Source organism: Dendroctonus ponderosae, unplaced genomic scaffold (genome assembly GCF_020466585.1).
Source record: "Dendroctonus ponderosae isolate FM_Combo_2020 unplaced genomic scaffold, Dpon_F_20191213v2 Dpon_F_20191213_1, whole genome shotgun sequence".
Taxonomy (NCBI): domain Eukaryota; kingdom Metazoa; phylum Arthropoda; class Insecta; order Coleoptera; family Curculionidae; genus Dendroctonus; species Dendroctonus ponderosae.
The window spans coordinates 18,598,563-18,611,568 of record NW_026017110.1 but is presented as its reverse complement, the minus strand read 5'-3'; the positions used below and the strand labels follow the sequence as shown (position 1 = coordinate 18,611,568).

Here is a 13,006-nt window from a genome sequence, read left to right as displayed (position 1 = left end):
AAAAAAAATTAAGCCAATAGAAGGCTGTTAGATCGTCGGCCGATCGAAAATGGGACTTAAACTTACCTCATAAGCGCTGGTAGTTTGGAGTTTGAAGAAAATTGGTAAGTACAGGTATGCGGCTATAGGAGTGAACACCAAATGCCCCAAGTAGATCAATATGAATTGAAATCCAAAGGAATAATTTTCGCTGGATACTCCCAGCATGGTTACAGCTGACATAAAAGAAGCGGTTAAAGAAACCGCCACTGGGTATATGGACATATTTTTATCAGCGTGTATGTATTCCTAAAAGAAAGAAAATCAGGTAATTATGAGAAAAAATTTTCCGAAAAACGTGCTTTGTTAATTAGAAAATCTTCAAAGTTTTCTCCCAAGTTGAGGCGGTCATTCTGAAATAATATGACATTGAAAATGAAACCTTAAAATTATTAAATGAGTATATAGCTGAGCAAAAAATATTAACTAGTATCTACTGATGGGTACAGGTGACAAATCGAAGAAGTATATCGAAAACAAAATTTGCAAAAGGCGCCTAAAAATGTTTTCTTATTTAAATTTCACATAGAATCCAAAAATTCATCATAAAACTCATGAGGCCGCAATTTGAAAATTTCAACTTGAGGTAGTATCTAAGTTTTAGAACACCCTGTGTTCAAATGGTTTATTGGAAAATACGCATTTAAAAATATGAAAATTCGCGTCCGGTTATTTTTGTAGAAAAAAAAATCCTAAATTTTAATGTATTATTATTAACCTACAATATACCTTACAATTTTAGTTATTTCACAAAATTTTGAGTTTACTCAAAAGTCCACATTTTTTAAATTATTTGGAAGCTATTATTAATTTTAATTATTTAATTTAGAAGTATTAAAAAAATGAACTTAATCCCGATGTAAAACTATTAATATAATAGTAGTAACCTTATTATTAATAAATCTGTAAATATCAGATATAAATAATAAAGCAAATATTAATTAACGTATACAACAATTACTGGCACATTATTATTTAATCGAAACACTTATTAATTCAGACACTTGTTGATCTCAAAACAGCTTATTTAAATCATGCAGTAATTATTTTTTATTGCTTCAATAAGATGTTTGAATTATTTAGGCAATTGCCAAATTGGGTCGATTACACAAAATGTTTCCAGAAGCACTGGTCGAGCTTTACTGGCAAATATTGCACAGAATAATTAGTTGACAAAAAGAAATATGTTCGATTTTTTAAGAGTTAAGCTAACTTTATCATTTACGATTCCGCAGCGTTTTCTTAACAGAGCACATTAATTGTGGAAATAAACTTAAAGAAAGAAAATTTGCTGGAAAATGCTTACCTTTACTGTTTTCTGCTTACCACCCGTAAACCGATAGTAAATACCGATACTGGATGATATGAAAAGCATTAGTACAACAACCACATAATCCCAAATTCCAAATCCTGGTTGCACCTTCATGTTTATTATATTTTGGTCAGTCAAGCATCTAAAAGATTTATCTCTCGTAGTCAATTTTCACTTCACTCGAGTCTAAAAAAAACATTTACCGTTAGACGTTGTAGGTACAGGTGCACCAAAATTTGATGACTGTAACAGCGGTCTTACGTTATTTTTGGTGCAAATTATAGTTTTCAAGTAAAAATCGTGAAAACCTTTTGCAAATCATCCGGATGAAAACGTGTTTCTAACTATACTGTGCGATGTTTATTTATGACAAAACACTTTCACAGTACAAGGCCAACAGATTGAAATTGAACTATTGGTTAGCTATTTCTGACTGAGATTAGTCTCAATCAATTACAGATTAATCATTATAAATTGATTGGTTAATTTATGTTTTTGGACGAAACAAAATCATAAAAAATAACAAAGAATTATTGTGATTGGGTTACTGACTTAAATTCTGGTTAAGTAAAACATATCCTAGTTTTCCTTTTGGTTTGCCACACAGTTTTTGAATAGTGTGAGAACCATATTTATCCGCTGAAAATTATTCCTATTTAAGAATAACAAATAATAATCTACTTATGTCAATTAAAAATAATCTTAAGAGATAGTAATACAGATTGCTAGTTTAATTACGTTAAAAATTAAAACAGTTTAAAAATTGTTGGGTGAAAATAAATGAAAGTATTGTCGATTCAAATTGGGAATCAACTAAATTGAAATGAACTAATTTGCCTAATGTTAAAAAAGTTAAACTTGCGGCGTGTGATTTGCCAAAAATTATATTTTTCGTGAGATATTTGGCATTATTCAATCACTAAGTAATAAGCTATAATTAAAATGAGACATTTTATTCTTGGGCAAGCCCTAGCACTAGGCACTAGCGTAGAAACCGGAAAAGAAAAATACTCTAGTTAAAAACTTAGAACTGGTCTGCTATCTAAATTTTGAGTACCCTGTTTTAAAGCAAATTAGGCTCTTATCTAGAAAATTGACATTTATTTTGTATTTTATATTATAAGGTTCCAAAAGAAAAGCGAGAGACAGACAAGGTTATTTTTCAATTGAGGAACCAAATATGAATTTTATTGTTGCCTCAATTTACCTGCTATGAATAAAATGGGAATAAAGTATCAACTAATAAAATGTCATTTGAATTGAATACATATTATATTTATTTTCCTTCAAAATTACAGAAAATTTGTTAAAAAAAATTATTTAACATTTTTTTATAACACAGCGTGATTTTTTTAAACAGTGATTCTTAATTAAATAAAAATAATTAAATATAAAAAATTACAGTGGAGAATAAAATATTTCTGGAATATAAGAGAGTATGTAAATGAACAAGTTTTACTTCTAAAATACAGAGAAACGCGCCTTTCCGTCGATTTTAATCTTGCTTGAAAATTATATATATTTTTATACTTTGAATCTTGTTTAATTTAACATACAAAAAATAATAGACGTAATATGAAATAAACGATATGAAAATTTTTATTTCACATTTTGACTGAAACCCAAGAATATAAAATATAATAAAAACAAATATTAATTACTGGTAGAATTACTTGTAAAATTATTGACTTAAATTATTTGGTGATTACTTCCTGACCGTCCTTTATTTTTTGAAAACAATTCAATATATTTTATGTAAACCCAATTTTATTTTGTAATTTTTATTAGAAAAGTACAATTTTACCATAAATAACGATATTTGTTTAAATAAATGAGTGGAGTGGAAATTTTTACAAACAAATAATAAAAGTGAAATGCAATTAAAGTAAAACAAAGTTGTGTAAAACAAACAATGTGCGTTTTGTGCAATTTGTAAAGAGGTTTGAAATCCAAAGATTATTGAATGCATTACGGACATTTCTGTGGAATTCGTACTTTAAAATTTGGATAAAAACATTAAAATGTTTATAATTTATAAATTTGAAAGTTGTAAGTATTAAAGTATAGTTTATTTTAAAATATTTTTTTCACAGTGTCTTAAATTCAAGTGGTAAACCAAACTTGCGCACTCATTAATATACAGGCACTATGCAATAAAATAAGCATATTCAAATAGTAATGTTCAATACTAATTACATAATAAATACACTTTGACCTAATTCTCTTTAATACCGTGTTCACTATTAATTAAATGGTTTCTGCTTAATAGCCATTTTCTCAGCACATGTTTTTTATCAACGATAAGATAAGCTCACCGCACTATTAAACAACTCCCTAATAGAAGCACTAAATCTTCAAAAAACATTTGAATCGATGTAGGATGTGTGAAAAACTGTATTCAGACAAAACCAACGATTAATTTTGATGAAACCGACAAGTTCACCACATGAGTATGATGATGACTAAACTAAAGTACTGTTATTGCTTAAACCTTAAATATGATCGGCAATATGTTCAAGTTCATTCATAAATACCATTTAATGTGCGCTTAATTTCCGATTGCAAATTTGTGGGTATATAGGTATACAAGGTGTGATAAGTATGAAGGCAACTCGGAAGAGGTAATGACAAAAATCGGTTTCTTAAGCAAAGATATACTTTCAATAAAAAATATCTACAATTTTAAAATAATTTTTGCTAAAAACCATGTGTAATAATCACATTATACAGGAGCGTTTATAATATTTAAAATATTTTAGAGATTTGGTTTGTTCAAACTGCACTTAGGAAACTTGTTGTAAACAGTTGTAGCGACAGTATGGAAAACTAGTTCAATTACTGAGGGGCTGCTTCCCACGGTTTTTAAATAATTTCTAGCTGCGATCGAAGCAAAGCTTTTATCAACATCTTCCGAAACCAGCTTCCTAATTAGTGAAACAATTTAAGTAGCCTATATAAATATCCAATAAACCGTGGATTATTGAATAGTTTGTAAGCCATTGGATAAATCGAGTCTCAACTACAATCAATGGGTGGAAAATCAAGTCATAATGATGGCCAACAGGAGTCAATGATTTTACGTTCTGATTTTCTGTCAGTTGTTGATTTCTAAAGCGTTGTCCTAATGAGCATGGCTAAGATTTATGATGGAAGAAACCAAAACCACATTTTGTAAAGAGATTTTTTGTAGGCGTATATTTCAAGCAAAGAAATAGATTCTTTAAGTTGCAAACAGTTTACCAGTAGAAGGCAGTTCCAGCCAAAAAATGTTCGATAATGTTTCAGTTTATCAGACCCTTGCTCGCTCTGACAGTATTTTTATTAACAACTTTTCTTTCTGGTGGCGTAACTACCACTTTGTGAAAAGCGGCTTTTAATCACTTTTTGCGCATTAAAATTAACTACTTTGCATAAGATAAAACGAGCATCTGATCAACTATAAAATTATTCAATATTTTTCCAATATACCCATTTTGTTATAAAAACATTTTGTTTATTATAGTGTGATTAAAACAATTTTTTTTGTTTGAGAGACCACATGGAAAGAAATAAAACCACCTGATTTATAAGAAAAGAAAAAATTGTAATAACTGGTTTTAATAAACCTGAAGATGTATAAAATAGACCACAATTCAAAACGTCGCGAACTGGATCAATCACTTTTAGGGGCGAGGTTTTAATATAAAAAGCGCACTATGGCAACTCTGGTGCTTTTGTGGCGCTCAGGATTGGCCTTCACGTTGAAGGTAAAATCAAAATTACCCATTCTTTGTTCTGTTCCTTTTCATCTATACGCGAAAACAGAGATAAACATTGCTATTATCGAAACCTTGAATAAAAAAACCTTGTTGATTTGACGTTTATAACCTTAAATTTACAATTATCGTCAACAGTAGCACAGAAGTTTATTTTCTCCAAGAAAACTGTTTTATACTAATGAGGCTAATTTATTGTTTGCGGTGATGGAAGCGTGACTCATAAAAGTGAATTCGGATTTATGTACATAAGGTAATTTTCAAATATTTTGCGTTACTTGGTGATTTTTTCGGATTTCAATATTGTGAACTGTAAATGTAATATAAAAAGGATTAAGATTTTTAGCAGCTCGAAGTCCATAATTCAATATCTGGGCATTAACTCAAATGGTTTCACATGACTTGCTACAGATTTATTCCATGTTTAAAATATGCTTTAATACTTCATTTAGTAAACATAGATAAATTATCAGCTTTAGCAATCGTAGTAAGTGTTTAGAAACGATGCAGATAACATAATTTATTATATTGCAAAGAACCACCATAATGAATGCAATACGAGATACATGTCTTAATATTTAGTAAGTTCCAAGCACAAGGGTATTCTTGCATCTTCATGCATTAAGAATCTGGGAAACTGAGGGCTCTTCGATGTTATGCAGTTGTTAATCAGAGCTTTGTCTCGATACATCAAATTCATAGTTAATGTACTTTTAGGTATCAGTAGGATACAGATCGGGCATTTTCTAGTTTATCGAGCCCCAGTGTTCAAAGAACATGGCTCTTGCGTGCGAGGTTAACAATATGCTCAGCTAATAGTTAAGTATCCCTTAACTGACAAATAATTATGTAATAGTTTGTCTGGTGGAAATGCAGTCTCGGTCACTTTTCACTCATTGAAATTTTCTGCTTTTCCAAAAGATAAAAAAGGACGTCACTGCGTTATAATGGCATAGTGTTAACAATTCATACACGTGTTTTCTGCTTTGAATATACACCCACAATGAAATTATCTTTATATCTTATTGCTTTCCTCCATCTTAGTCCTTTGCTATGCTCAAGATATAGATACTCAAAAGGCAAAATCATTGTCTCATATTTTCCATAAGTATGCCCCATTGATTGTAGGGGTTCAACATTTTATTTTTTGCGTTGTACGCCCACGGGACATCTCAATACTGATATTCCTTAAATTGATTCATGCATTTAAATAGAACAGAAACAAAACTGAACCACCAGAAAAATAGAAATAAAACAAATGGCAACAGATTTTAACATTAATTATACATATTTTTCATTATCATCAGATACAGATTCACATAGAGCAAATATATTTATTGAAAAAAGTCGCATTTATTTACACTTGCACGTCTAAATTTGGATTATGGAGACAGGGGGTAGAAATATAATGCGTCCCCTTTGCTTATAAGAATGTGTAAATTGCAGGAATTCTTCTAAATTGAAGTCTATTTATACATATAAGAAATCTATTTTCGCGTTTGAAGGCACGAGTGTTTACCATCAGGACAATTGTTGTTATGTTACGTCAAAATAATGTTATCTATATTTTGGTGTTATCTCTAATATCAGTAAATGATTTTTTTAAATCCATGTTCAATGTCGAATGAATATAATTAACGATAATTAAAATTAACACTGTTTGGGTTAGTATATGCACATATGTACCAAGCCATTATTTCAGAATGGAAAGGCCCAGTGGCAGTAATGATTTGAGTCCGACCGTATCTTTTCCAAGAACAAGCATAGGTTCAGATGCAGACTATGATGATGACTTGGGAGTTCCAACATCAATTAAAGTTGTTGATATTGGAGATGGCCCAGTCGCAATTGAAAATTCTGATGATGAATTGGAAGGTAAGTTTGCGTCTGATTAGTCGAGTAATTTAAGTGTGGTGGGTCTCTATCTGTTGCGAAAAAACGCGGATAAAATAATTATCAGGAAATTGATTTTTATTATGGTTTAATTAGGAACTAATCGACTTCTTTTCTGCATGTTACTTTTTAAAGTTTTTTCTAAGTAAAATATGAAATAAATTGTTAACTTTAGAAATTATGGACCAATAAGTGTTTGAGGAATGATGAACAAAATGCCATGAATACTTTCGTTACTACTTTTAGTGATATTATTGATTAAATGATGATATTTCTTCATAGAAGTATAATTTATATATGCATTAGCAGGCATATGCAACCTTGTTTGGTTGTGGTTTGGTGTGAAGCATTGGCGATCATTAAATTTTTGAAATAAAAAAATATTTTAATCTGAAAATATCTGGAAAAAAAATTTGTGAAAAGTAATTGGTTCAAATTCAGGATTTTTGTCACATTCTGCAGTAACACTGACAAACTTAACATATTTATAACCTTTCTATGAAATAATGCCTGTACATATTTGAAATCTTAAAATATGTTTTTTTTTTAGTATTATCCATAAGTATTATCCCAACAAAACAGATTTGGTTCTTTGTTTATACAGCAAAACATCGTAACTCTATTATGTAACAGCCATTTATTAAATATCTGCAATAATTAAGAAACACAGTATATATTTAAAACGTAAATTACCTTATATTTTATATTAATTACAGCATGTATTTATAGGCCTTAGAAATTACCTTTTCTGAGCTTTTTGCTAATTATTTTTAAATGTATTTTCTAATTGTTAATAATTTCAAACAAATCAAGCGCGTTTATATTTGATTTACCTTTGCATTAATGAATTTTCTGATATTTTAGATGAGACTTATGAAGGAGGAGCTCCTTTCAGCAAACTCCATAACTATGTTAAATTCAATTCGGTGAATCGAAACGTTTTTGTTCCATCAGAAGATATTGTAGTAACTCTAACAGGCTACGAAAGGGAATTGACCACACATATGCTGAATCCTAATTTGTAAGCTTTTACGTTCAATTGGGGTGGTTATTTTAAGTGTTTTTTATATTTTCATGGTTTTATAGATACACTATCGGCATTTCACATGCGGGATTTAATTGGAAAATTAACAAAAGATATAAAGATATACAAAGTTTGCATCAGGAATTGGTGTTGTTTAGAACAGGATTAAACATACCATTGCCGAGTAAAACGCACAAAAATAAAAGAAAAACTTTTAAGGAAAATGTACCAAAAAATAAGAAAGGAAAACGAAAAGCTGCTCTTCCCAGGTAACGAAGGTTGAGAAATATGTGCTTTACTGAACTAAAAATACGCGTTTTTTATTTCCAGATTCCCAAATAAGCCGGAAATATTAGTTACTTATGAAAAAATTCCAAATAGAATGAAGCAAATTCAAGATTATTTAAATAATTTGGTGTCGATCTTTATTTATCGAAACCATCCCGATACTGTAAGTACTTAACTGTTCCAATACCAATTAAATAAAATTAAAAGCATCGAGTTTTCAGCTTAATTTTCTGGAAGTTAGCCATGTGTCCTTTATTAAAGATTTGGGCTCTAAGGGCAAGGAAGGTATTGTGAAAAAGAAATCTGGTAGCACTCATCCAGGGCAATCGGGTTGCAATTTTTTTGGTTGCTACGGATGTTTTTGCTGTCTTAGGTAAATTTTCTTTGTTAGGAAAATTAATACGAAAATACGATGTGGTTTCTTAGGTGTCAACACTTTTGTCGGACATTCGTATGCTCCAGATGGCTCAAACGGTGGTTATTCATCAAAGATACTTGCTTTGGGTATTTAAATCCTGAAACAGGAAAAATTAATTGTGTAGTATTATTCGATCAAGGGTTTGAAGTGGCATCTGCTATGTACAATATGCCATTAAATACTGGCTGGCAAGTACAGACACTAAGCCGTTCTTTAACGTTTAAGTGTAAAACTAAAAGAAAAAACCGAGAGTGGATAGAGGCCCTTAGAGAGACAACGGCAACAACAGGTAAATTGTATGTTTTGAATTAAATAATTGTTCTTTAATATTCTACGCGTTTTAGTTACTTCAATACAATACAATACAACTTAAATTGGGTGATTATTATATTTTAGCAAGATTATTTGTTCAGCCTAATCCCCATCATTCATTTGCTCCCATAAGATGTAATACGACGGCAACTTGGTTTGTTGATGGATCAAGTTACATGTCGTCTCTTGCGGATGCCATTCAAAACGCGAAAGAGGAAATCTTTATTACGGACTGGTGGTTAAGTCCCGAGATTTATTTGAAAAGACCCGCTATTGTCGCCGACTACTGGAGACTAGATAAATTGCTTCAAAGAAAAGCTGTAAGACGAATTTATTAGTTTTACGAGAAAATCGCGATTAGGCAAGTGTGGTTTCGAAATTGAGGCTGAGGGTCATTAAAGCTTAATGTTTAATATTGATGAAAACACACGATGACTCAGATATCATTTTTTTAAGGAAACATTTTATACATTACGAGTAAATGGCTTGGATCATATTTGAAATCTATGTCTATATATTTATGTCTTTCAACAACATTTAACTAAACTAATCATGCCTTTTTTGTTACTAGAAAGATGGCGTGTTAATATATATACTTTTGTACAAAGAAGTGGAGATGGCCTTAGGATTGAATAGTTTTTATAGTAAGCAAACTTTGCAAGACTTACATAAAAATATAAAAGTGCTTCGCCACCCGGATCATGCAAAGGCCGGCGTTTTTCTGTGGGCACACCATGAGAAGACTGTTGTTATTGATCAAACGTATGCTTTTCTTGGGGGAATTGATCTTTGCTATGGTAGATGGGACGACCAAATACATAGGTAAATATTGAGATATGTTCAACAAACACTCAATTGTACACGGCATAGGCAAAAAATTATGGGTGCACATTTTTAATTATTTATGATTTTTCTTTTGAGATTAACAGATTTGGGTAGCATGACGCCTGCCCTGGATCTGACAACGTTAAGAAAGCGAACCTCTGACAGGCCATCTGGAGTTGTAATCTATCCTATTCCAGTACCGTATTACAAGCAAGTGATAATTCCTCCGGTTCCACCTTCTGATGCACAGGCAGATGCTTGCGTCGAGCCCGATTTGTTGCCTCAACTGGAACCTGGGGATAATTTGTTATTGCCCAACAAGTAAGCTGTAGATAAGCTGTGATATTTTTGCTTGTTCTAAATTTTTATATCCATAATTTTTCCGAATTTTGGAAGCGAGATAAATAATGCTCTAAAAATCGTTTGAATTTTCAGATGCGCTGTGAAACCCAATACGCCAGACATGGACCGGAAAAACGTTTTTATAGATCTAACACATAAAGTTAAGATCAAGGGCAAAGAGCTAATCAACTTAGTATACGCACCCACAGAAGATGAAGGCATTAAGCCAAATACCCCAGATATTAACATAGATGGTACTGATGAAGTGGGTGGAAAGCAAGATCTTCAAACTCCCGAACAGATCATAGAGACGCTCGACGGTTCGGCCAAATTATGGGTCGGAAAAGATTATGTGAATTTCATCGTTAAAGATTTTACCAACTTGGATTTGCCTTTTGATGATTTTATCGATCGGGTGAGACTTCATTTTACTGCTTGTAAATAAAAAATTAATTATATTAAGATTTTAGTCTTCAACGCCCCGAATGCCGTGGCATGATGTTGGCTTGTGCATTCACGGAGAAGCAGCCAGAGATGTAGCAAGACATTTTATTCAAAGATGGAATGCTACTAAGCTGGAAAAGGCCAAGGGCAATGCGATTTATCCTTATTTGCTTCCAAAAGCTTACAATGATTTTAAAACAATGTCAATCAATTTTCCAAACAGCACACATAAGGTTACATGCCAGGTAAGTAGTATTTTTTATCGGAGTTCATTATCTAAGAAACTTAATCTAGTTACATAATTCGCTTTTTAAGTAGCAAAAATTTTCGTAAATTAATTCTCGAATATTTTTTATTTAATTGCCTTGATATGAAGGGTCCAATGTAATAACCGACCAGGTCCAGCGATGTTGATTTTTCAGGAAACAAAAAAAAACTATTTATTTCTAAGCGAAACAATTTCAAAGTTAAAAAACTAAAATACTCTGTAAATTTTTGATCAAGGAATACATATAAGCAACCATATTACTTACATTATTTATATGCGCAAAATTTGGAAATAAAATGGACTTAAATGGTTCTTGCTCAGTTCTTGAAGTTTAGCTTTGTTCTTTCCCGGGATATAGTAATCAATCCAACACAACCTGGTTGATTTTTTTTTATTAATTGAATACATTATGCATGAATATAAACTAAAGATACTGCTTGAGTGGGACAGGATATTTTTTATTCATCGCTGCTGTATTCTGACACAGAAGAATCAATACTAGGCTATCCACTTTATTAAGACTATCCGCAGACTTAAGACTGTATTCCTCGATCTGGTTGTAAAACCATAGCTCACCCTGAGAGAGATAGTTTTTTGCTAAACTCATCACAATATCTTCCTCTGTCTGATTTTTTATACTAAACTCCTGAAATGTCCGTTCCCCAACTGACTCACTGCATTTTAATATTGTTCCCAAATCGCTCTTTAGTTACAATAATATGCGATGTTTTGAGAAAGTACATTTATTATTTTTTGTTGCGGGGTGTTTTTTGTAAAATATGTTGTGTTACTTATGAAATATTTGTTGGTTTGAAAAAGGTTCTTCGAAGTATTAGTACGTGGTCCGGAGGATTTTTGGATCCCGACTATGTGGAGCAGAGTATTCATGAAGCGTATATAGATTCAATAACACGAGCCCAACATTATATCTACATAGAAAATCAGTTTTTCATTACGATGCCCTACCATAATCCAAACATTAAAAATCAGATCGGTGACGCACTGTATAAACGAATTATACGGGCTTACAAGTACGTTTACATTTGAAAACATTAAAATTCTAAAGATTGCTATTGTTTTTCTTTGATTCTCAGGGAAAAAGCTGTTTTTAGAGTTTTTGTTGTAATGCCTTTATTGCCAGGGTTTGAAGGGGAAGTGGGAGCTGCAACTGGTACTTCATTACACGCCATCACACACTGGAATTATGCATCAATTTCATGGTAACATCTGAATAGAAAATATTGTATAGAAAAAGTTCGACTCTAACAACATTAAAAAAAAACTGATCAATACTTTGTAACTGTTTTAGTGGAAAAGATGCATTACTGAATAGACTCAAAGATGCTGGTATAGAAGATCCATCCGAATATGTCTCATTTTACGGCCTCAGAAATCATTCACGATTAAATTCTGAACCAATAACGGAGTTGATATACGTCCATTCCAAGCTCATGATTGTAGATGATAAAATTGTCATATGTGGATCTGCAAACATCAACGATAGATCGCTAATTGGAAAGCGAGATTCTGAAATTGCTGTTATAATAGAGGTTTGGTTTTTTTGTCGGTAACCAATTAAGGGATGCTTACCGATGATGTGTTTATTAGGACGAACTCTTTGACGATGGAATAATGAATGGCAATGCTTATCCATGTGGAAAATATGCTGGTACTTTACGTAAATGTCTTTTTAAGGAGCATCTAGGACTGTTGGACAATTCAGCATGTACGGCTGAGTTTGAGGTGGCTGATCCGATAAGTGATTATTTTTACAGGTACGGTTAACCTTGTGGACACGTCGAAACAGAAAAACAAGTCGAGTTTCCATTTAAGTTTTTTTCTCAGGCTCGCGGTTAACGAGATACAGGGTGTTATTTTAAAAATACATTGGTATTTTCTATGTAACTCCTACAGTGTTATGAGATATTTTGCTCAAATTTTGAACATAGACCGTTTACCCGTAGGTAAAGTAACTGCTGGCGAAAATCTACAGGGCACTTTTTTTCTACAGGCATACCCCCCGAACTTTTTTGTGGTGCGCCACTGACTTCGACCAAACATCTTTTTAATTGGTTGTTCAATGTTT

At 31.8% G+C, this 13,006-nt stretch overlaps 2 protein-coding genes across 8 annotated transcripts in view; one reads left to right on the top strand and one right to left on the bottom strand.

Annotated features, from left to right (window-relative positions):
* Positions 1-3,842, bottom strand: part of LOC125503371 (putative sodium-dependent multivitamin transporter) — a 9,011-nt gene extending 5,169 nt beyond the window's left edge. The window contains exons 1-3 of one of the 4 annotated variants that reach the window (XM_048663570.1): positions 3,667-3,842; positions 1,346-1,537; positions 67-288 (exon numbers count right to left, since the gene is read on the bottom strand). In XM_048663570.1, coding sequence (XP_048519527.1) covers positions 67-288; positions 1,346-1,465 — 342 coding nt within the window. In that variant the 5' untranslated portion in view covers positions 1,466-1,537; positions 3,667-3,842. The other 3 variants (XM_048663573.1, XM_048663563.1, XM_048663557.1) reach the window with 3 other exon arrangements.
* A 1,309-nt stretch (positions 3,843-5,151) lies between these two features.
* LOC109544965 (phospholipase D2) overlaps positions 5,152-13,006 on the top strand; it is a 10,701-nt gene continuing 2,846 nt past the window's right edge. Inside the window, exons 1-16 of one of the 4 annotated variants that reach the window (XM_048666297.1) lie at positions 5,155-5,359; positions 6,809-6,981; positions 7,864-8,020; positions 8,086-8,292; positions 8,354-8,474; positions 8,533-8,684; positions 8,738-9,018; positions 9,126-9,361; positions 9,613-9,863; positions 9,963-10,187; positions 10,302-10,623; positions 10,679-10,897; positions 11,740-11,951; positions 12,015-12,140; positions 12,230-12,470; positions 12,529-12,695. In XM_048666297.1, coding sequence (XP_048522254.1) covers positions 5,349-5,359; positions 6,809-6,981; positions 7,864-8,020; positions 8,086-8,292; positions 8,354-8,474; positions 8,533-8,684; positions 8,738-9,018; positions 9,126-9,361; positions 9,613-9,863; positions 9,963-10,187; positions 10,302-10,623; positions 10,679-10,897; positions 11,740-11,951; positions 12,015-12,140; positions 12,230-12,470; positions 12,529-12,695 — 3,101 coding nt within the window. In that variant the 5' untranslated portion in view covers positions 5,155-5,348. Of the gene's footprint in view, positions 5,360-6,775; positions 6,982-7,863; positions 8,021-8,085; positions 8,293-8,353; positions 8,475-8,532; positions 8,685-8,737; positions 9,019-9,125; positions 9,362-9,612; positions 9,864-9,962; positions 10,188-10,301; positions 10,624-10,678; positions 10,898-11,739; positions 11,952-12,014; positions 12,175-12,229; positions 12,471-12,528; positions 12,696-13,006 lie in introns of those variants that run through there. The other 3 variants (XM_048666289.1, XM_048666302.1, XM_048666308.1) reach the window with 3 other exon arrangements.